The sequence below is a fragment of the Osmerus eperlanus genome, chromosome 10 (genome assembly GCF_963692335.1).
Source record: "Osmerus eperlanus chromosome 10, fOsmEpe2.1, whole genome shotgun sequence".
Taxonomy (NCBI): domain Eukaryota; kingdom Metazoa; phylum Chordata; class Actinopteri; order Osmeriformes; family Osmeridae; genus Osmerus; species Osmerus eperlanus.
In genome coordinates this window covers 14,628,962-14,652,078 of record NC_085027.1, presented here as the reverse complement: position 1 = coordinate 14,652,078, position 23,117 = coordinate 14,628,962, and the positions used below count along the sequence as shown (strand labels likewise).

General features: G+C 45.1%; 2 protein-coding genes across 5 annotated transcripts in view; one reads left to right on the top strand and one right to left on the bottom strand.

Annotated features, from left to right (window-relative positions):
- The first annotated feature begins 8,460 nt into the window (after positions 1–8,460).
- Positions 8,461–12,410, top strand: ric3a (RIC3 acetylcholine receptor chaperone a). The gene is made up of 7 exons (XM_062471946.1): positions 8,461–8,687; positions 9,329–9,546; positions 9,882–9,957; positions 10,194–10,287; positions 10,602–10,831; positions 11,038–11,462; positions 11,583–12,410. The coding sequence occupies exons 1-7, from the start codon at positions 8,570–8,572 to the stop codon at positions 11,790–11,792; spliced, it is 1,371 nt and encodes a 456-aa protein (XP_062327930.1). The 5' UTR covers positions 8,461–8,569; the 3' UTR covers positions 11,793–12,410.
- The window catches only part of tub (TUB bipartite transcription factor), a 43,444-nt gene continuing 32,319 nt past the window's right edge, over positions 11,993–23,117 (bottom strand). For 2 of the 4 annotated variants that reach the window (XM_062471942.1, XM_062471944.1), the window contains exons 4-12: positions 21,966–22,103; positions 19,645–19,800; positions 18,748–18,869; positions 17,451–17,642; positions 17,054–17,166; positions 14,999–15,113; positions 14,614–14,712; positions 14,166–14,337; positions 11,993–13,979 (exon numbers count right to left, since the gene is read on the bottom strand). In XM_062471942.1, the coding sequence (XP_062327926.1) occupies positions 13,846–13,979; positions 14,166–14,337; positions 14,614–14,712; positions 14,999–15,113; positions 17,054–17,166; positions 17,451–17,642; positions 18,748–18,869; positions 19,645–19,800; positions 21,966–22,103 (1,241 nt within the window). In that variant the 3' untranslated portion in view covers positions 11,993–13,845. The remainder of the gene's footprint in view (positions 13,980–14,165; positions 14,338–14,613; positions 14,713–14,998; positions 15,114–17,053; positions 17,167–17,450; positions 17,643–18,747; positions 18,870–19,644; positions 19,801–21,965; positions 22,104–23,117) is intronic. The other 2 variants (XM_062471943.1, XM_062471945.1) reach the window with 2 other exon arrangements.

Sequence of the window (23,117 nt, the reverse complement as noted above, 5' to 3'; positions counted from 1 at the left end):
ATAACAGGCCTTCACTGCCAATCAGATTTGAATCAATAGTTTGAATCTAAAATGCCTGTTTTGCTCAGATCTGTCTACAAGTCGTGCATCACAAATAATCACCAAATAGTCTACAAATATGGGCACCAGTTTCAGAACGTTCTATAAATCCTCTGAAATAGTATTACAGCTACAGGGTATGCTATTCCCTTAAAGTCCGCACAGTTATTGTATAGCTGTGTATGTGTGCTAATTAGCCACACGATAAGAACATGAGAGCCGTCTCTCCAGCGCTTCCTGCAGTGACGCCCTGTGCATGCCATCACCGTTTCTCACAGACGTGTTTCTTTCCTGATACTCTGTGCTTACTGAGGTAAGAGAGAGACTCACTGTGCCTGAGAAACTCATCACCGGGAGCCTGTTGTCACCTTCTTAAAACAGGCCTCAATCACGACATCTTCAGTCACGTCACCAAAAACTGGAGGCGGGAAACCGATCTTTGATTAAGCTGCTCTGGGTGTCACAGTGGCTCTGTGAACTTGCAGAGACCCTGGCTTTGCTCTCTCACTTATTAAGCTCCTCAAAGATTCAGATGACTTGAAGCCATCTTCACTGGCATATGCCATCAGCTGCTCATCAGAGAGCAGATTGAGACCCGATCACTCATGCATACCCAATTGGCCAGGAAGTGGTTGGGTCAAAATACTATAGTAAAGCCAAGTATAATTAATGCAGGCATGTTCTGAGGATTAAAAGCCAGGTTGTCACTATGGGGACATGTTAAAACAGATACTACAGTGTTCAGAGGCTTGGCCTTGTCAGACATCTTGGGAGCCTCAGGAATCGACTGTGGAGGGTTCTACATCGCTATGGTTTCCTGTGGAGCTGGAGCAAAGAATACAATCAGCTAAACAATCTTTATTTACTGACAATCAAAAGGAAATGCATTTTGTCGCTTTTTTATCGATGTTTTTCACAACGCTGTGGATTAACATGGTTTGATTCAAAAGATGAACCATGACATAATCATTTTCCATTAGCTTACTCCTTCTCCTGTATCCATCATTACATCTACAATAGTTAAATGTCAACCTTTTGAAAGTCAGCCTTTCCAATCCCATGCAGGGGCTTGCCTCTTAGGAAATAAAACGAAACATAAAAGCACAAAGAGTTTGTTTCTCTCTCTGCTTGAAGTAAAGACTTTATGGATTTTTGCTGTGATAAAAGCTGCCACATTTGTTCTTAACATGTCAGTTTATTGACACCATTCTGTGTGCACTGGGAGATTATTTAAAATCGCATTATCTTTTTAGTCAGTTGTAAAAATTCTATTTTCCTTTGGTTCATCAGAACAGAAAGCATGTGGTGTTCGGGTTAGAGGATTGAAAGGAGATTTGCATTAGGCATTGTGCCCAGCAAACTTAGTCCAAAAAAAAGATTTTATACAAAATAAATACACCTGGAGGAATCAATATTGGCACGGGATATTACCAATGATAGTGTCTCTCAACAAATAAACAGTGGAATGAAAAGCCTTTGCTTTTCAGCTGAGGAAAGCTGGAACCTATTCATGCACAATGTTCATGTTGAATTTGCTGAATGTGCTATAGATCTCGACAAGCAGAGGTTATACCAGATCATGTGCTTAAAGGTTGCAGCTTGAGAACCCAGGTGCCATGGATAATACCCGCTCAGATATCTATAGGAGCCTTTTCTATCTCTTACCTTTTCTCTCTGTCTGGCTTAACTTCACCTCTGTCTGACAGCCGGGCGGCCGTCCGATCGATCCCACCTCCCTCCAGCCCCCGACCCCCATCCTAGGCCCAGGCATGAGAGCAGACACTAAACCTGTGGGCAGAGGGAAAGAGGACCCCCCTCCTGCTGAGTGCAATTGGGATTTGAGAAAGTTAAACACTTCTCAAGCACAAAATTCCAGCCTGGGCAGCAGAGAGGGGATTCTCTCCCCAAGCAGGGCCCCCACACTCGCTTGATCAGGAGGTCAGCGACATCCTCTCTGTGCTCCTCCTCGCCACCCTTCCCTCTCCTTGCTGTGGAGGGACTCGGCTCTCTCATTTACCTCAAAAGCTGCTGTCGACACTTTTTTTCCTGCGGCTGCCCTTGACTCAGACCCGCATCCCGAGAATGGCGGGTTGGGGTGGAGAAGGACGAGAGTGCACAATTTGAAGAAGGGATATTGTGGATAAGGTGTTGCAGAGAGTCTGAGACGTAAAGCGGTGGTGTGTGAGTCTGCGTATGTGTGTGTGTGTGTGTGTGGAAGGGACCCTACCCTGCCTAGTACTACTTGAGATGACCTCAGTGAACACAATGGGGAGACGAAAACAAACTGTTGATCCCAATTACCTTGAAACGTTCACATGACCGATCAGAGGTTTCAGTCATGAGAGCCTCAGATTCCTCTCCGGATATTAAAAATTGGGCAGAAATGGAGCGCAGAGCTAAAAGCCTGGCTTTGAAAAGCATAAATGGACCTCAGTGAAATGAATCGATACACATATTGAATATAGAGGTTAGAGCCCTCACTTTGCTAAAGGTCACCAGGAGCGCGAGTGTGAAAGAGAGGAAAGTCCTTTATTCATACGATGACATGAAAAGCCATCGCACCCCAGCCAAGCTTCAAAGGAGAAGGAGTTGGGGGCGGGGGGGGGGGGGGGGGGAGGGGGGCACAGCGACAGACCTGAATAAAACTGTCACCCTCTGATGAGTGCCACAATATGGATGCTCTCCGGTCGGAACTTCTTGCACTGCTGCTCGCACACTATTTGGACGTTTCCTGTTTCCGTCCGGCTTAATGTCATCTTCAGAACTAAACCCTCCCGACGCGATTAGACCTCAAATCCAAACCTGCCAAGTCAATGTGGAGAACTTTTCAGCCCCTTCAAAACACATACGGAGCCTCACTCGTCGTCCCGGTGTCACGTGCGGCCCCGTGGCTGCTTCCATCACACCTTGTCTTCTGAGGGACGCTGGAGGAACAAAGCAGGAGCCACGGTGTAAACCTCTTTAGTCATCACATCTACATACAGTACCTTGCATGTTGGTTGCCACAACCTCCTTGAGTGGATAGGATGTGCGTCACGTGTGTGTGTGTGTGTGTGTTTCCATTGTGTGCATATCAGGAGTGCAGGAGAGCACCAAACGTGGTCTGTCCTCACCAAGGCAATGTAGCAGACTCTCTCACTCACAACACTGCCCACAGTCTCCTGAAGAGGAAGGTCCGAGAGGTCACCTTCGATCGCAACCTAGCTGGCAGCGAGAGGAGGCCAGGCTAACATTGCTGATATCCGCTAACAGATGACAAGTGGAGAGCCGGGCACTACTGCACGTCCGTCAAGCTTCCACTGCGGAGGTTTGACTGGGTGGTTTATTGAGCCATCCTGAGGGGTAGAGATGTCAGTCCCCTCTACCCCGCATCGGCTTTTTATCTCGTCAGACCTGCGCGTCTCATTAGACTAACCCTGCAGGGCGGAGGGGTGGAAGGCTGCATCGCAACAACAAAAAGAGACGTGTTTACAAGTCGAAGACAAGCACATTACATTCAAACAATGCAGCACTGGCTCCAATCCGTTGCTACCTCACTTTGTCCCCCCCCCCCCCCCCCCCTCCACCAAGCCCCCACCCGCTTTCAACACCCCACCCCCTACAGGGTTGGAAGACCTGCCTTCATGTTCAAAGATTATCAGTTAATCCAAAATGTGCAGGAGCATGAGACAACGGGAAGAGGACCAATACAGGAGGAGGAGGTGGCGAGGGAGGGATGCCCAGCTTTTTTTATTTGTTTGTTGGCTTACATATTAATCCATTGGAACACAGGACGTTTCCCCTCTTTTTCTGGGCATGTGTAAATGTTTTAGAGCCATTAAATAGGAGATGAAATTTTCAATGGATAGCATGCAAGAGTATTAATTGTAAAGGCCATTATTTGGTGTCCATGCGACTGAATCAGCTTAGCCACTCCATCCCCCCATTTGCATACAAAATGCTTTATTTTGGCAATCAATGAAAGTGCTCCACTGTATGTGTGGCTTATCACATGCTTGCAGGAAATGGATTCCTTAGCCATCTCGTTAAATTCTGTTGATGCAGAACAATTTGAAACATGGCACAGGCTGCAATGACATTTAAAGATGCCTCGGCTTAATTATATTTTGCAAACATTTGGGCTGTTTGTCCTCGGGGATGAAGTGCCTCCACTACAAAGTTAACTTGTTAATAATTCAAAAAGAATCTCTCTTCTTTTGCAGAGCACTAACATTATCTCCTATTAGGCCTGGTTAAGGGCATTCAAGGTGCCTGGCATACACAGGGGAGGAAGGTTTGAGGGGATGTGCAGCGTACCTAAAATGGAGCACTCCTGTGAAGCGCTAACGCGGTGAACTGTCTCCTAATGTCGGTTGTAAAATGCTTGCCACGCAGACACTACAAACCTTGTAAACTTTTGAACCTGACGGTCAGAAGGACACTCAGGAAAACTTCAGACTGCTTCCAAATGGGATGCTGGACTCTTTCAGCCATCAAATTGTCTTCTAAAAGCAAGATACAATAAATATCTCAATTTATCACAGCAAAATAGGGTCTTGATTCTCTTTCCTTTTCCAATACATTATTCTATTTATATTCATATAACAGTGTATCTGGTGAAGAATAATAAACCTCAGAGTGTTAGAGCACACAAGCACAACATGAATTTGGACACTCTTTGTCTATGTAATGTCTTCATTACCAATGTAACAGATGAGATTGTAGGCAACTGGCATATTGTTCAACATGAAACACATACTATCGAATATATATTTTAGATTGACGTTGGGTAATGAATGTATACATAGCTGAGCTGTAAGAGTTCTCACAAGGTCAAGGGATGCTACTGCTATATATTGCTTACACACACATCCAGGCCTGTGTGCCAAAGATAGAAAACAATTGCACAACAGCAAATGTGGACATGCCTTGATGCTGGTAGTTCAGGTTGTGTGTGGTGTGTGTGTGTGAGTGTGTGTGTGAGTGCCTGCTGGTGTGTCCACGTGCGCGTGTGTGTGTGTGGGGGCACATACAGTCTCCTCTCAACAGCTCAAATAAACCTACAATTTCACCGTGCACCTCACACAGCGCCGAGACACCTTAAATAAAATCATCTCCCCCCTGTTGCTGCAGATCAAAGCAGTATCAGGTGAACTTCAGCCCAGGCCCCTCTGGAGGAGAGGGCTACTGCCTCGCTCCTCAGCGCTCTCGATGGGGATGACACTGGCTCAGCTCTTGGCTGAGTAACTCTATATGTCAAACAAAGCAAATCAATTGTTCATTCACGGTGTGAAAAAACAATCAGCCAAGGCTTACCTTTAAAATGATAGGTCAAGCAGCTGTAATTAACTCTCTGTGAAACAAACGGTTTGAAGCAGGCTCGTTTGAACGCAACGGGATCTCATTCATGAGAATGCAGGAAAACAAGCACTTGGTGGAGCGATGTTTTGATATTGTTCGCTTCGGACAGACAGGTAACACAACAGCGCTGTCCATGCATGGCCACACGACTATTATAAGAAGTTCACGATGCACAGTAGCACAGTCGGCATCAACAGTCTCCAGATTGTTGATAGACCCCAATCGACTATGAATTCAATATACATTCTTGTAGAAAGCAATAATGCATGGGTCACTCGCATTATTTTGACAGTATGACTCCTGTACATGCTGTTTCCGTGAGGATAATCAGAGAGGTGGGAAGAAATGTAAATTTGCTACCAGTGGATTACTCTCTGAGGCTAGTGGCTACTGTTGTTCTTCTGATGCTAATAAATAAAGGTGTGGAGTCTAGCAGACGAGCAGTAAAGCCAGTCAAGGGCTGGCCCGTGCTGCATAACATGCTTCCACTGGATTAATCCAGCTCATTCACTCCTCACCGTCTTTGTTCTATGAATATAAAGGCCTGGGATTTGTAACACTATGTCCTTCATGACACTCAAAGCCAGGTTCATCTCCATCAATATCAAATAAGAAATTAAACCTTCTCGATATATAGGGGTGCATTGATTTAATATTTCGCCACCACTGGAAAAAAAAAAAGAAGCCCTTGCTCCCACACTCGACTTGCAATTTGGAAATAAATTGACTGATTTAGACAGAGGCAGAGAAAGTGGATGGGAAAAAACTTGATGTAAACCTGGTGTGCTACCGCTGAGTAAGGTGACATTGCACAACAAATCACTTGCATGAATATAGAGAAAGAAAACCATTTCTATTTCTGAAAGCAATTTGGCTTGGTGAAGGTGCTTTGATTGCCATGTATGTGAATCTATTCCTCACTAGACACAGAGGAGCATGAACATTTCATAAGAGTCAATGTTATATATTGCTGTTAGCATAGCAATAAGACTTCCCAGGCTTTCATTCAAAGAATAACCAAAATACATTTTCCAAGAACACACAGCAGGGATATCAAGGTAGCCCATGTCCTGTTCAGCACACTGCCGGGAGAGAGCCGACATTGCCTGACTTTTGCTGCAGTGAGTCCATTGTATTTTAATTGAGCCTAATGAAGAATAATTAAGTAATTAAAGGCTTGATAAGACAGAAGTGCAGTAAACAGACAGAGGCAGAGGGGCTTGCATTACCAGTCCGCCACGGCACTGCAGTGTGAACTGGACACACTTTCTCACATACCTCCTTCATGGCATCACTCAAACCAAACCAGGCAAATCCCCAAAGGCACCGTCCAAACTGTGCCCACACACTTTCATTCCTTTAGACAGCTTTTCCATGTGTCCATGAGCATGAATGTGGTCAAATTCAAAATGTAATACTTCCCAGTTGGATTTGGGGAATAGCGGTGTGCTGTGATATTTTCACCACTCTGACATTAGCAGGTTTTCGTTTTTGAGTAATTGCACTGCATGATGTGTACTTAGGGGTTTCCATGAGAACGATGAAAGTCTTATTTTAACAACACTGCAATTATGGGGGATATGGAAATACATTTTCAGCCAATTCACAGTTGAGTTGACTAGAATAATAGGAAATAAAATGGAATGGGGGAGAGTGACAGTCGAATAATAATCTTTTCTTTAAGTTTCAACTAGTTCAGGGTAAACATTTCGATATCTTTGATCTCTAATACCCACAGACAATAGTCGAAACATCTATGCAGTAGCGTATGCACACCACTTTGAACCACTGGTGACAAAAAAACTAAAATATCTGTTTAGTTCAGAATCTGTACAGCAGTCATAATCTCTGTCAAAATCATATGCCTGTTGGCACAGATAATTTATAATCCAGCCATCTAAAAAAGGTAAACAAATACAGCATTTTGTTTCACCAGATTAAAAGCTTACAGATGTTGCAAGGCCAATATTGCACAATAGTGCCACCTATCACAATGTGTCACATCTACAACAACAGTGCAGACTAGATTGTACATCACCAGTGCTTTACTATCTTGTCATGCTGAGACGTGAGTTTAGCTGATGACAATGTGCATTTAGATGTAACTGTTTTTGTGTGTAATTAACATATTTGTGTGTACTAAATATTAAGATCAGATTGATTTAGTGATGCAAAATGGCAATACATTGGATTCAATACTCCTATGTAGTAAACAGATATCTTTCTCAACAAATCTCAACACATCTGGATACAGCGGAAAACATTTCAAAGAATATATGAATGTTATTATCATTTCATTGAAACAAAAGACCCTAACAACTAAGATCTACTTGAAGATTGAGGGGAACCTTTAATCTATAGTAATAGGGGTCAGGTGGCTGAGCGGTTAGGGAATAGGGCTAGTAATCTGAAGGTTGCCAGTTCGATTCCCGGCCGTGCCAAATGATGTTGTGTCCTTGAGCAAGGCACTTCACCCTACTTGCCTCGGGGGGAATGTCCCTGTACTTACTGTAAGTCGCTTTGGATAAGAGCTTCTGCTAAATGACTAAATGTAAATATAATAGATATAGAGCATACATGTAGTAGGCCTACTGATTAACTCAATGGTAAATAGTGTGATTTTCCATTGGCAGCCCTATATGACAGGGTCTTTTCTGTGTTGATGCTTTTTATAGCAAACATAGCCTTCACTGCAAAGTCAGGATGAACATTTTCTTACAAAATCCAAAAAGCAAGATGGTGGAATCTGACTAACTCCACAGCACTGACTATTAAAAATCTTACTGGGTATTTGGTGACATCTATTGGAGAATTTGTTCAACAACATTATGTCCAATATGCCAATGAGGTAAAAATATGGTCAGAAAACCACAAAACACAGAAATCTTATATTCGAGACGCACCATGAAGAAATTAGGTTAAAAATCAATTCGATTAGGGTTAGGGTCATTCCTAGGGTCATGCATTATTTGTTGCAATAAATAAAACTAATATTTGGAAGCTATGGATATTTTTACTGGACCCATAGTGACATCTGCTGGACATGTGCAGACCCTCAGCAGCGACTCACCGCCTCACTTTCGTTGAACCGTTACAGTGAGAATGTGATGGAGAGGATACTGTGGTTTCCGACCTGTATACCAGTGTTGCAGTTTCTCTTTTAGATCAAATTAACGTTGTCATTGACAGAATGTTGGTTACAACTTTTCAGAAGGTTACTCTATTTTCTTGCTCCGTGCTATGTCTTTCGCTTTTCCTGCCCAAAATGCTTTTGCCCAGAGGGAAGAAAGATGTAGGGCAGGCCGACGGTAAGGCGGATTATCATTCCTGTTATTGAGGGTTGTGCATTTGCCAGTCATAGGATAATTCTGTTTCTGTTCATTCGTGTCAGCTAGTTTAAAGCGCTGACTTTTGAAAGCAGTGGTATGTGAACCGTGGCCAAATAAAGTAAACACCGATTTCTCAAAAATACATGTATGACATTTTACTGTAAAAAAACGGGTTATAATTATTATTATTTTTGTTAATACGCACGATAAAATCAGCCATTTTTCACAAAGGCGCTCTCAAGATAAATCGCGCATTTAATCCCCTGCCATGTTATGTCACATCTGTCCTAATGTACCACCAGTTTTATCTCCTCCACATTGAACAAAAGTTGTTCTCATTAGTCAAGGATAACTTGTTTTACTCCTGTTCAAGTTTAATTTCCATCTAGCGACATTTTGCATACAGAACACTATTTGTTTAATCTTTCCATCTGGTCTAATAGATAGTAAAATGCAAGACTGGTCATCATCAACAACACTATTAAGATGTAGGGGTGTAAAGTGTATAAATGTGTCTAGTGCGTGTGTGTGTGTGTGTGTGTGTGTGTGTGTGTGTGTGTGTGTGTGTGTGTGTGTGTGTGTGTGTGTGTGTAAGTAAGTAACCCTTCAATCTCCTTCAGTCAGACCAGGTTACTACCCCCCTATGATGCATCGTCTTCCTGTGCCAGAGGACCAGGGGTTGTGGGAGGAGGGCTCTGTGCCCCCCCTGACTCAAAGCCTTGATATCATGGCCAAAGTAAAAAGCATGAGTGGAGCCAGCAGGCCCAGCCTCCTGGGGCAGGTCATACCCATCTATGGATTTGGAATTCTCCTTTACATCCTCTTTATTTTCTACAAGGTGAGCTGAACCTAATAAACCATACTTACTGTAGCAGGATAGCTCCACCCTGGTGAGCTGAACTTGGAGTCAGGTGGCTGACCGGTTAGGGAATCGGGGTAGTAATTCGAAGGTTGCTGATTCGATTCCCGGCCGTGTCAAATTACGTTGTGTCATTGGGCAAGGCACTTCACCCTACTTGCCTTGGGGGAATGTCCCTGTACTTACTGTAAGTCGCTCTGGATAAGAGCGTCTGCTAAATGACTAAATGTAAATGTAACTTACACACAAATGATCCACGGTAGCATCACCAACCCAACCTCCACTGCCACAGGGGTATTTTTTTGTATCCACAGATGACATCTAAAGGAAAACCACCTACCAAGTCCGACGGCCACTTTCCTCCAACACCAAATCAAAGAAATCCGATATGTACGTCGATTTACCCGTCACCATATCAGAATCCCCTTCATCCTCAATCCATGTAAACATCACACGCTCAGAATGAAATAACACAACAATCTTAAGGAAACAATGCAGTGATTCCATTCCCCGGTGTGTTGAATGGAGGTCTAATGGGATTGAACAGGCTAGAGACCTCAAGGGGGCTGGTAACAGTATTACAACTCCACCAAGCAGCAGTGTAACTAACCTGGCTTCACCTCCAGCTGACTACGAGCTGGCCAGGCTTCAGCAGAGGCTGCAGGAGACGGAGCAGCTGATGGAGATGATCGTCTCTGGAACGAGCCGGGCGCCCGACAGGTAGGCTTCTCCCAGGCACTCTGCACGGCTCAGGTCATCAGCCCAGGGCCGGAGAAACGACACACGGAGGAAAGCTGGTACAAATCGGTGGGCTGTTTCTGATAAACGCCTCCTCCGAATTCGTTTGCTGGAGTTTCTCTGCGTTTCAGAGGTAGTTTCATTGTGTCTGACAAATGTGACAGCCAACTGAAATGCAGGTTGACTTCTTCTTTTTTGCCGCAGCTTGAATATAACTCAGAAATCATTTATTAGTTCTAAACAGTTCTCATCTGGTTTACGTAGAGGGATTCGTCCGACTGACTTCATTTTCCTACACTGCCCTCTAGTGTCAAGAGGGGTAAATGCAGGAGTAAGAGCCGGCGCCTGAGCAAGAGTAAAGGTGGTTCCCGGCAGCAGCGGCAGCGTGAGAAGGAGGAGGAGGAGGAGGAGGACAGGCTGCGGCTGCAGCTGAAGGACATCAGCCGGGTGATGGAGGAAGGTCGGACGGAGGCCGCCTCCCCAGAGATCGAGGCCGAGGAGGTGACCTACACAGAGGACTGGGATGGTAACGACAGCAAGACCTTCACATGCGCTCACTGTCGCCATGCAATACACACCCAGTACTGCACCCACGTATCCATGCTATCTGATAAGCTGATGCGTGCACACGGTGCAGAGACAGATAGCTAAGTGTGGACGTCTGCTCCCTGAGGCATATCATGTGGTTTATAACAGTGCTTTCTTCGTGTGTGTCGGTGCCTGTCCACCCAGGCTACCCCGAGGAGACCTACCCCCAGTACGAGGAGCCCTGTGGCAGGCGCAGGTACGACACCGTCAGCCTTGTGGTTGAGGAGCCGGGCTGCTGGCGGCCCACCCCCGAAGCCCTGGCTGAGAGGATGGAGGTGGAGGAGGAGGAGGTCGAGGTGGACACCAGGCTGCCAGTCCTGCTGGAGGAAGAAGAGGAAGAGGAGGAGCAGGGAGAGAGGGAGGGTCTCCCTCCTGCCTTGGGCGGCGAGGGAGGAAGGGGGCAGCGGCTGGAAGTGGCTGTTGGGAGGGAGCTCTGGCCATCTCCTAAAGCGAAAAAACAAATCAGCTTTAATGAGCACAAAGATGTTTTCCAGTATCCTAAAGAGCGCTTTTATGAGGGTCAGGAGGAGGAGGAAGATGATGAAGAGGAGGAGGAAGACGAGGAGGAGGTCGACGTATTGGAGGATGTGGAAGTAGGGGAGGAGGGGGAGGAGGAAGAGGAGGAGGAGGAAGAAGAGGAGGAGGAGGAGGAGGAAGAAGAGCAGGAGGATGAAGAGAGGGAGGAGGAGGAGGACCCTTTGATTGAAGCCGAGAGTCTCCTATTAGATTATGACGTCTGTCGCAACCCCGAGGCGGAGGCAGAGGAGGAGGTGGATGAGGAAGAGTGCCTGCTCCTGTCCCTTCCTCCCCCACCTCGAGGAGGGAGTCCCACCCCTTCAGTCCTGATGAGGGACCTGGCCACCAGTGGGGTGAGGATGAGGAACCGGAGAGAGACATAGATAACAGCACAATGTTCCTAACCAGTTTGGACCTAAAATGACCTTTCATATTGAATGTATGTACTACCTCTACTTTCCTGGTCGATCTCAAGATCAAAACTCTACCTCTGATGTTTGTACATGTGCATTTTGTGGATATTCCTTTTTAAATTATATAATCTGTTATGGAAATAACTTCATACAAGTACATAGAGGAATTTGCTGACTCAACAGTTTTATTTGTGTTTTTGTCATACTGTACTGTAGAGAACTGTGTATAAACAAACACAATTAAATTGACCAATGTACACATTATACATTACAGTGAAACGGCACTAGAACACATTTAATAATATGACTTTTTGCACCCGGACACAAAGAAACTTGTATGAAAAGCTCAGTCTTTTTTTTCCTGCAAAGATCACAGAAGTTTGCTTGGTATTCAGTATAGTTAGATCACAATAAGGTACAAGAACAGCACATTGGATTAAAGTAGACAGTGTTTTTAAAACTCGCAGTAACAACAGGAGGCATCGGAGATTGTTCTTTGCTATTTTCCTTCATGTGACAAAATTGGACATTTAGTAATAATAAAATAGAAAATAGATTTGTATTTCAATAAAGGATTTTGTCCCTCCAGACGTGAGAAGACATATATCAATTTTTTTAAGAGTAAAAATATGATCAACCAAAAGAATCCGTCATTCGCTGTTTTCCAGAGGAAGAGGACATGACAGGGTGGGATGGTATGACCCCCGAGAGGATGGAGGGATGGGGTTGGAGTTGGAATGTTAGAATGTTAGTGGCTGCCGCTGCAAATGGTTACTTGCTGTTGTGCACTTTCAAGAAGCCTTTACTGAGGAGAAGAAGCTCTTTTTGAAGTTGGAGGATACTACATTACCATGGGCATGCCTCAGGTCTAAAACAAAAGGGGCTGATAACAACACAAGGTACTTAAAGCAGAGATGAAATATTTATAGATAAAGCATTATACTGGATTTAATCTCCAAAGGCACAATTACAATATGTACAGCTAATTCACATCCACCATACATGTCAGTTAAAGTGCTCCTTCCTGAACATTCTCTGACTGAATATAGTCCTATCCTGTACACAATAGCATCCTGCCTCGCAGTTGAATTATTTATCTTGTTAATGTGGACTGATATTCCCTTCTATCAAGTAGGGAAATGCTGTGTGCTTCTGGCTATCAGATAGACATAGATGAAAATGATAATGCATAAAACTGTATAAATATATAAATAACAATATAAATAAAAGAATGTTAATATTTGAAGGGGACATTACATGGAATTTATGTGATCCTATGTGTAAATAATGGGATGTTAAAATTGATGCATCTATCGTATTAAATGATATCATAATTCATCTAACAGCAGAAGTTAATTATGTGATAAATATAGCTCCTCCTTTAACCCCAGCTGGGAATGAGAAGCCTTCTCATTATATGAGAGGAAAATTAGGAGGTTAGTCACTTCAACACAATCATCACACAGTATGGGTCACATTCAACCCATTCAAACAGAATTTGAGGCTGGACAATTGTTAGTGTTATTATGCAATTATATGCAATTCATGTAAAGTCATTAATCAACTGATTTAAGAACTGTTAGAATTATAAAACGTCGACATTAGCGGTGTTCGTAGATCAGTAAGAAACATTAAGGACTTCAAACACGACAGTGGATTAGTCTTTGTGCTTGTTTTCTCCTCTGACTAAGATTCTACCTTTGTCCGAAACAGACCTCAGAAGAGTCCTGGGGAGCATTTGAAGACTGACAAACACACGCACGCACACACATATGCACGCATGCCTGCATACCAACACACACATGGATTGTGCCTCCACACTGTTCTAAGATCCGCCGTAGTTCTGGGTTTTTCACTGTTGGGGGCTTCAGTCAGGCTCCATGGATAGTGTCAGCCCTTCAGGGGATGGCCAGGTCAGTGGAGACCCGAACACCTTCACTTTTGGGGGCAGGGTCATAGGGGCGAGGCCAGGTAGCTTCCCAGAAGGGGCAGCAGATTTGGGGGGGGGGAGCTGGAACGATCGCTACTCACATGCCAGCTTGCTGTCAAAGCTGGAGAGAGCGATGGCAAAGGCTTGCAGGGCACACATAGGGTAGTTATAGTCCATGGTGAACACGTCCTCTGCCACACGGCCAAACTGCATCACGATGTAGTCCGCTACGGGGAGAGGAACCGGGAGAACACAGATCAAACACAGTCCCTCTGATATCGAGCTACATTCAAACAGTGAACAAGGCATTCGAAAGCTGTTGTGTACAGTGTATCAGTAGTACAACTCTACTGTGAGTGGATGTGACAGTGAGCAAGCCAAGCATGCGGCCTGACAGAGGCTGGGAAGCTCACGGTCGTTGTCATGGATGATCTGGAAATTCTTGACGGAGGCCTGGGTGACCCTGCCGTGGAAGTTGAGCACGTAGGACTGCGTGTCATCGTTCCACACAGGGGTCTTGTTGTGCAGCTCGATCACACTCTCGGTGCTCTTGTTCTGCCACCGCGCCAGCAATGACTCGTGGTCCTGGGGCAGGGGGGGAGGCAGACCAGAGAGGTTTCAGCATGGGCAGTCGATTAGTCAGTTAGTCAGTCAAATAGTCGGTAGTGTTTTTTGACTCGCTGACTTACTCACTCCTGATTCACTCCCTCCTGCCCTCCTGCCCTCTCTCCTTCCTTCATTCACTCACTCACTCACTCCCTCATTCCCTCACTCACTCACTCACTCTCTCACTCTCTCACTCTCTCACTCACTCACTCACTCACTCCTCCATTCCTCCCTGTATTGACGAGAGCCACTCACATTGCGTGGGCGAATAGACACTCTCTCATGGTCCATGTTCATCCCAGGTATGATGACGCTCATCTTCCGAGGTCCTTTAAACCCTAACACATTGGTCTCCTAAAGAGGGAGCACACAGACAACGTTGTTTTACAGCTCTCCAGTAAGCCTCACCAATCATACAGTGTGTCCGTAAACTAAAACCAATGTCTTTCCTGGGTTTACAATTTGATGAAGTAGCCCTACACAGGGCCATTTTCAGCTTTGAGCAATAGGTGTCGCCATGCCCCTTCAGTGGGCTATGTGACGGACAGTAACCACTATTCCACACCTTCCTTGTGACACATCCCCCAATCTATACCTACTACATGGCTTGGTACCAACGGTTTCTCTCTTGAGGACTCACATAGCATATTGCTGCCAGCTCCTGACGCAGGTTTTCAGCCTCCAGACTAGAAGGGGTCTTGGCTGGGTTCAGCCCACTGTCATACACGGTGAACTTGGTGCCCATGAGGTTAGACCTGAAGAGGGAAAACAATGAGGGGCTTAGAGGAGTGTGTCTGTATGTGCATGCATATGCGTGTGTTTGTGTGTGTTTCAGGAGCTTGCTCTGTAATAAAGAGGTTAAGAGCAATTTGGAGCTAATGAAGGCAGTGGTTTGTCCCTTTAACCCTAATCAGCTAGCTACTGGACCTCATACTCCAATCAAAGTCAATGGCAGGGAAAATGGCTCTGCTAATCACAGAGAAATAAACAGAAATGAAATCACTTGTCTCTCGGCCTTCAACAATCACTGTTTGATTACTGATCGTGAACTTAACAATAACTGTCATCATTTAGTCAGCATCTCACCAGTCATTTCACAATACAGGTAATCACAAAAAACCTGGTACAATGCAAGGCTAATTCTTATAATCCACAGTATTCACCTAATGGTAAATTGTGCAATATGAATGCAAGGTTTATTGTTTAAGGTTTTGTGACTTTACAGAAGTGTAATACACTTGACAAGCATGTTGCAAAATGTAAGCTTTTTATTTTTATTGTTTTTATTAATCCAAACGAAACATATTAGTGATTTGTTGGTTACAATTATATAAATGTGCTACTGTATGTATGTTATGGCTTATCTGTCTGTAAAAGAAAGCTTTGATGCTGGGATCAGATCTAGATTTTTTGACAATAATCAACATAACCAAGAGGTGGACCGTGGCCAGATTCAGATGAGAGGCTTGCTATCCACCCTCTGTTAATCAGGCCACAGTTAGCTACTGACAATTGACCGTGAAGGTCAAAGAAAAGGTTGCAATCTCATCTTCACAACCTCTCCACAACTTCCATCAGAGGCAGGTGAAAGGTCTCTGCCTGTCTCGATCTAGCTCTTCATCCTTCAAGTGTGGTTATGATGACGGAAGCCAGAGGAGATCTCCGTATCGACCGAGAGAGTAGGGAGAGGACATTAATGAAGACTGTGGCCGGCCATGTTTGACGAGACTCCCTTGGGGGCTCTCTGGTGCCACGGTGCCCTGATAGGATCTCAAAGGGCGGCTGATGTCACTGCCTGCTCCTCTTAGCCTGCAGTCACCACTAAAACCCCTCACACAAACACGAGTAGACACAGAAACAGCCAACACACACAACTGGACACACACATGCACGCATGGCACAATCTGCCAAACGATATTGACAGCGCACTTAGTGCAGACCGCACTGCAGTTTCCGCTCCCAGACCAGGCGCAGACCACACCCACCCAGACTGACAGAGCTGTGTTCCGCAGGGTCTGTCCTCTGCTCCAACTTTAATCACACCTAGCGGCCATCACCCAGTGCAGCTTCCCCCTCCGAACAATGAAAACAGATGAGCCCTCAAACGGAAGTAATGAATCCAATTACTTTCCTTTTCTGCAGCAGACCTGACAGGTGTGGGGCTGCATAGCCCACCATTCATTAGAGATGTTCACATAGCTAATTCATTCTCCTCTCATCTCACACGAGGCTAATGTTGTCTTGCATACCTCAAGTCAAAGGAAAGTACAGAAGAATGTTTACGGGCCATTTTAATTCATGCCTTTTTTATCTACCTTGAAGCATACATTGTGAAAAGCAAATAAGTTCCCATTGGCACTTATTTGCTTTTCACAATGTATGCATCATGTTTTGGCTACCCACAATGTTTTTGGGGCTATCTCGTGGTTTATGATCATTGACCTATGCACTTTTGTAAAGCTCTCTCTTTTCTCGCTTTGGATAAAAGCGTCTGCTAAATGAATAAATGTAAATGTAATGTAATATACCTACCCTTTTGTACCTTCTCTAAACCCGTGAAAGCAATAAATATATATATTGGAAAGGATTTTCAATAATTACTGGCTTTATATTTTGAAAACAGCAGACAGCAGGTTGGCTAGATGGCAACAGGTTATCTGGAGGCATTGTACTGATGAAAGCGAGATGCCCTCACCTTAGCTTCCCAATGAAGCTCTCCCCTCCTCGTGACAGGTCCGTGGGATCGATGGAGATGAGGTAATTAGATGTTTTACTCTTCTTTCTCTTCCTCCCAGCTAACAGGAACACCTAAGGTGGATCAAGCCCCAATCCAATTAGGGCAACACCAACCCCTCCAAAAAACATCAACATCCGCTCTGACTGGAGGGCCTCATTTAGATGCGCACATACTTAGAACACGCGCACTGAAACATCGTCGGCAACGAAAGCAGGGTACTGTTTACAATCAAAGGGATCGAATGAAGTGCAGTTTAACGCGGAACCTTATGATAACGGTACAACCGTAAAACCGTGATGCAAACAGTGCCCACGTGTCTGTGTGGTCCACAGTGGTGTGCTGCAGCGCTCCTCACCTTCTTGCCGTCCTCCCTCTCCAGGTGGAGGTAGTAGGTGGGGTACATGCCTCTGTCCATGCCCTTCTTGTCCCTGGTGATCCGGCACTTCACCGTGGCCCCCTGGGGGGCGGGGCGCAGGGTGAACTCCTCCAGGTCGTCCACGTCGATGGCGGGCTCGCTAATGGGGGGCGTGGACGCAGAGGCGGCGTCCTGGGGGAATGAACACGGGCAGCCCAATCAGACGAGGTGAGGATGGCTGGCGACTAAGCCATCACATCCGCACTTACAGGACAGGGAAGGGGAACGCTGGGATAGGTTAAGGAGGATCAGGGTATCCAGAGGGACTGGAGTCGTGTCGGTTAATTGTGCCGTCTGGGTCACAAATCAAGTGGTGACGCCAGCTGGCTCTCCCTAAAAGGGGGTTACGGGTCCACATGGAATGACTGGTCAGACGTCATGGTAACGAGTGAAATGCCAGCTGACGTCACTGAGATCCCTTCGTTACTGTACCGTGGGCTGCCAGGGCATCGTACCACCACCCAGGCACCAGTCACCTTCCTTTTGTGTCTCCACAACCCTGCCTCCCTCTCCCTCCCTCCCTCCCTCTCCCTCCCTGCCTCCCTTCTCTGAGTCACTGTCCTTAGGAGATAATGGCTCTGCCACCTGAAAGCAAAGAAATAATGGCCTGTGCTAAAATCATCTCTCCTTCAGACCAATAACAACCAGTGGTTATGTTGGAAGTGAAGAGTCTTGCAGGGGGTGATAGAACAGACGGCATGTCTGAAAACCCAGAGACCTCAGCCCTGCAGGGATGCCATCGCTCTCTCCGTCATTCAGGCTACGTCTGGGGGATAGTTTCACATGAAGCAGAGCAAAGGGAGGGCTACATTTGCATCATGGAAATCCAAGCCAACAGTTGTTTTTAATAGCATTGAAAGAAGTCAGCAAAGAGCACAATGAAGTCCAATTAGGTTGGAACATTTGATATGCAGGGAACATACCACCCGGTGTGATCTGTTTCCTCTTTTTATTAGACCAGATTGGCCATCAGTGTTCTAGACAGCTAACTTTAATTACAAGTTGCAAAAACCGAGAACAAACATCAATTTCACACAAATCACCCATGTCCTAGTCTTTCCTCTCTCTGTGAATTATCCTGACAAATGAACAGATAAACAGATCGAAGTCAAACTCGTGTCCAATCCTCAGATGGATTAAGCCGAGGAACCGAGCATGCACAAGGGGCATTAGTGCTGTGTCACCGCCGGCCTTTAGGGGAGGGATCAACAGAGGGGTCAGAGCTGCTCAGGTTTACCTTGCAGGACTTCTTGCTCGTGGCAGACCCGGGCCTTGTGTTGCTGTTGAGCTGGGAGGAACTGGAGCTGACTTCATCCTCATCATCCTCCTCTTCATCAAAGTTCATACTGCTAGAAATGCCTTCAGAAGCAGGGGCAGAGAGAGAGTTATTATCGTGTTAGTTTCTGCCCCAAGGATAGTGATAAGAACACTTTATACTAAATAATCCCACTGTTCGAAAACCACGAGCGCAAACACACACAAGTCAATACCTAGTTATGGCAGTGCCGTTGTTGCCCAAAATATTTGCTATCCATATAATCAATATCTCCTACATTTTAAATTATCTACTGTTTAGCTTACCAGGAATTACATTTCAGTACTATAGAAATAGAGAGAGAGAGCTGCATAGAGATAGAGATAGATACAGAGTGATCCAGAGAAAGACTGAATGTAGGAACTGTCACACCCATCAACATGATAGAGACTGTCAGTGAAATTTTTTTGTGAGTTAGGTGGCTGATGTTATTAATAAGGTGTTAATAATCTTCATTACAAAGCTTTCTTGAATACTCAATTCTGGTCAATCATGGCACTCTCCAACATGTTATTTCTGAACAGCAGATTGCTGCGATGAATGACAGACCGTTGCTATGGATGCAGATCTAAATCTAAAGGATTTTTTAAATATTGCATTTTTAATGCAAATAATTTTCAATATTAAAGCAGTATTTTGTGTCAAATGATTTATTTCAGCAGTAAATAGCCATGTAAGAAGCTGAATAATGTTCAGTGAGCCGGTCAATTACTGCAAAATAAACCCCTCCAGGCTGATTCAAGACCTGCAACACCGCATTCTGACAGGTAGAGGTGCAGGGACACTTAGAAGTACGGGTACAGGTCCTGGTCCTGGTACCTTTCTTGAGCATGGTGACCCTGAGATCCTGCTTGCCATGTGAAGGAGCACTGCCCACAGAGTCCCCCTCACTGGCCTCTTCTGTGGCCAGGTGGCCCACGGTCAGGATCTGGATTTGACCCTCCTCCTGGAAGGAAGCTGGACCGTCGAGCCCTGCTGGAGCACAACAGCCCCCTCGGCCTGTCAGACCACCACGCTAGTCCACTTCTACCTAGCACACTACAACCTAGTACACTGTTACGTAGGACACCTATCTACAGTAGTACACTACAGCCTAGTATCCTTCTTCCTAGTGTTAGGCCCTGTAGCATGCAGTACTAATTAACAACTAAATGGGAATTGTGAAGACACAGACTTGCATGCAGGACAGCCATACAATCAAAAGCATTCACAAGTATTAAAGTATTAAATGGAACAATGCTTGCATGCAAGGAACCATGGCATGGACAACAAAGGTTGTGAAAATATCTCAAAATTAGATGAAGTAGAATGTCTGTGAAATAAATTTGATATAAAAGGTTGTACATCAGTTGTAAATCAATGTAGATCGCAGAGTGCCATCTGCCTCCTGATTAGATGTTACGGCGTATCACTCGGCCACTGCACTTACATGTAGCATTTTTTTTTCGACGCTATTAGCAAGCTATCCTCTGGTCCTTTGTCATTCAATTAGGCTGTACAGCAGGCCAAAACACCAAGTCCCATCTGTCCTGCCAGTTACTGGCCCAGCCCCATGTCATTAGCCCAAGATTACTGACCTCCTCTAGAGGACAGGCCAGGTGATCACAGCTACTCAGAATCTGGCATGTTGTTTCCTCTTTTTTACTGAAAGGTCAGTATTGTGTACGTTCAAGGAGAACGCGTTATTGCTTCTGAATTCATGAGTTGCTCACTCATAGTAATTTCCATCGACAGGCTGTGACTGCACACCAATTACAGGTGAAAATTGGAGAGAGGTTGTGGCTTTCAGAAGACCGGCGTTAGCAATGCTGGTTTCAGACAGTTGTTGCTCTGTGTGTGTGGGTGCGTGTATGTGTGGGTGGTGTGGGTTTGTGTGTGTGTTTGGTGTGTGTGTGTGTGACAGGGTGAGTTATCATTCCAAAAGAGCACAGGCCATGTCAGTGCTGAAGGCCAGGACTCTGACCTGATTAATCACCAGCCCTGAGTGAATCCTATTAGCTGTCGCAGAGAAAAACAAAGACATTGAACAGACCTGCTGGCATCAGACCTAACCAACAAAATAAACACCTGGGTTCCGTTATGACAAAATGAAGTCAGATAGGTAGCATAAAAGATTCCTTCATGCTGATCAATCTGTGGATGAACAAGTGAATTAAATATCCGTGTAAATGCTTCAACAAATGGATGTTCGGTTATGTATTAAAGATGCTTTCAATCTGTTATATAAGTTACCTACAAGACTTTTAATGTACAATTTTGTTATAAGGAAAATAAGGATGCTTCTAAAAAAGGGAAAGAGAGTGGAATGCAAAGTTTCACTTTAACTTCTATTCACGCTAGTCTTTTATGAAGGCCAAGGAGGCATTTTAATAGCCAACCAGTCACTGATGTGTTTACTTGGCAAGCTAACAGAACCCAGTCCTCTCACATCATTACAGACACTGTGGCTGTGATGGGCTTAGCGCCCTGAGTGGAGGCTTAGCCACTCTGAAAGGGCAGCCTCATTAGCCTCGGCGTGCCTCTCTCCACTAGAGGCACGCCACAGAAATATGTGCTGACCCTCGTCCTGGGTGAGGCGGAAGAAGTTTGATTGACAATGGAAATGAGAAACAAGGAGAAGGGAACAATAAACACTACCTACCTTGACAAGAAAAGGACATTTTCGCACATCACAATTTTATGCTCCCCAAAAAAGACTAACAATGATAAACACCGGTGATAAAAATAATGTGAAACGAATAGACAAAATCATAGTTTTCCAGTCAAACACTATTGATATTCCTTCATTTGTCAGTTTGACAGACATCAAGGTGGTACAGGCAGGAGGTGTTGGTGAATGACAAGACCAGAGTCTGGGGCCATGCAACATACTTTTCTCTGCACTGCCAAACAAAGATTCAAGCGCATTTTCTCACAAGAGATGTGTGGTCTCATTGTACTGTGGATTTCTCTCTGATCCTCTCAATTTTAGCCTTCAAACAGCAAAAGCGGGTGGATGCATGCTGTGAACTAGGTACGAGAAAGCTGGCTCTTCTAACAATGTTTGTCTGTCTGTCCGTCCGTCCGTCCGTCTGTCTAACGGTCTGTCTGTCTATCAGGTCAGCAGGCTGTCTGTCAGGCTGCCAGTCATCCGGGCTGACCTTTGTGCCTTCCCTTCCTCTCCTTCTTGGCGCTGCATGTCTGCGGCGTGGAGCAGGCCGATGCCTTGGCCTTTTTGGCCGAGCGGGGAGGCTGGGTCTCCAGCACAGCCTTGCCCTCCTCCTGCTCCGCTTCTTGTACTACGCAGTGGCCAGCAGCACAGCCAGGGTTAGCAGGGCAGAAGGGATTAGAGAGAGAGAGAGAGAGAGAGAGAGAGAGAGAGAGAGAGAGAGAGAGAGAGAGAGAGAGAGAGAGAGAGAGAGAGAGAGAGAGAGAGAGAGAGAGAGAGAGAGAGAGAGAGAGAGAGAGAGAGAGAGAGAGAGAAAATGACATATATTAAGCCAGAGGAAAAATAAGACAAGGTTAAAGAGAAAGAGGGACAAGGAAATGCAAGTTAACCAAGAAAGCAGACCTGGATCAATGACATACATACAACAAGCAAATGAAAGTTTGGGGAATTAATTGTAGTAATTATTAAAGAAGTCATTGATGTGGGTTGTGCTACTCATCACGGTTGAGGGGTTATTGATGCCGGCCTGCTAAAGAAGAAGGTCAGTTTACAGGAGCAGCAAAGGTTTAGTGGTATTTCTCACCACAAAGGAAATGACCATGATGACTCTCCCCATTTTAGTGTATCAGAAGTGTCCATGATGTTCAATGTGTTTGTGATCAGTCTGGGAATTCTATTGCTTTTCACTCATTCCCAGCAACAAATGAATCAAGGCTAATTGGCACAGTAATTAAATAATATAACTAGGAGGGAGTCAGGTGGCTGAGCGGTGAGGGAATCGGGCTAGTAATCTGAAGGTTGCCAGTTCGATTCCCGGTCATGCCAACTGACATTGTGTCCTTGGCACTTGCAAGGCACTTCACCCTACTTGCCTCGGGGGAATGTCCCTGTACTTACTGTAAGTCGCTCTGGATAAGAGCGTCTGCTAAATGACTAAATGTAAATGTAAACTAACTACGCTAAGTTTGGTATGATGATAAAGTGACTAATGCATCTTATGAGGAGTACTCCTTATCTTAGGGGTACAGTTACAGTAATGTGGGCCTTGCCAGCATCTGCCTAAGCATTTAACATCACTGTGAGTACCCGTTCCACAGGCAGTTATTCATACTGTGCTAGCTTCAACTAGCTTGAAGTTCATATT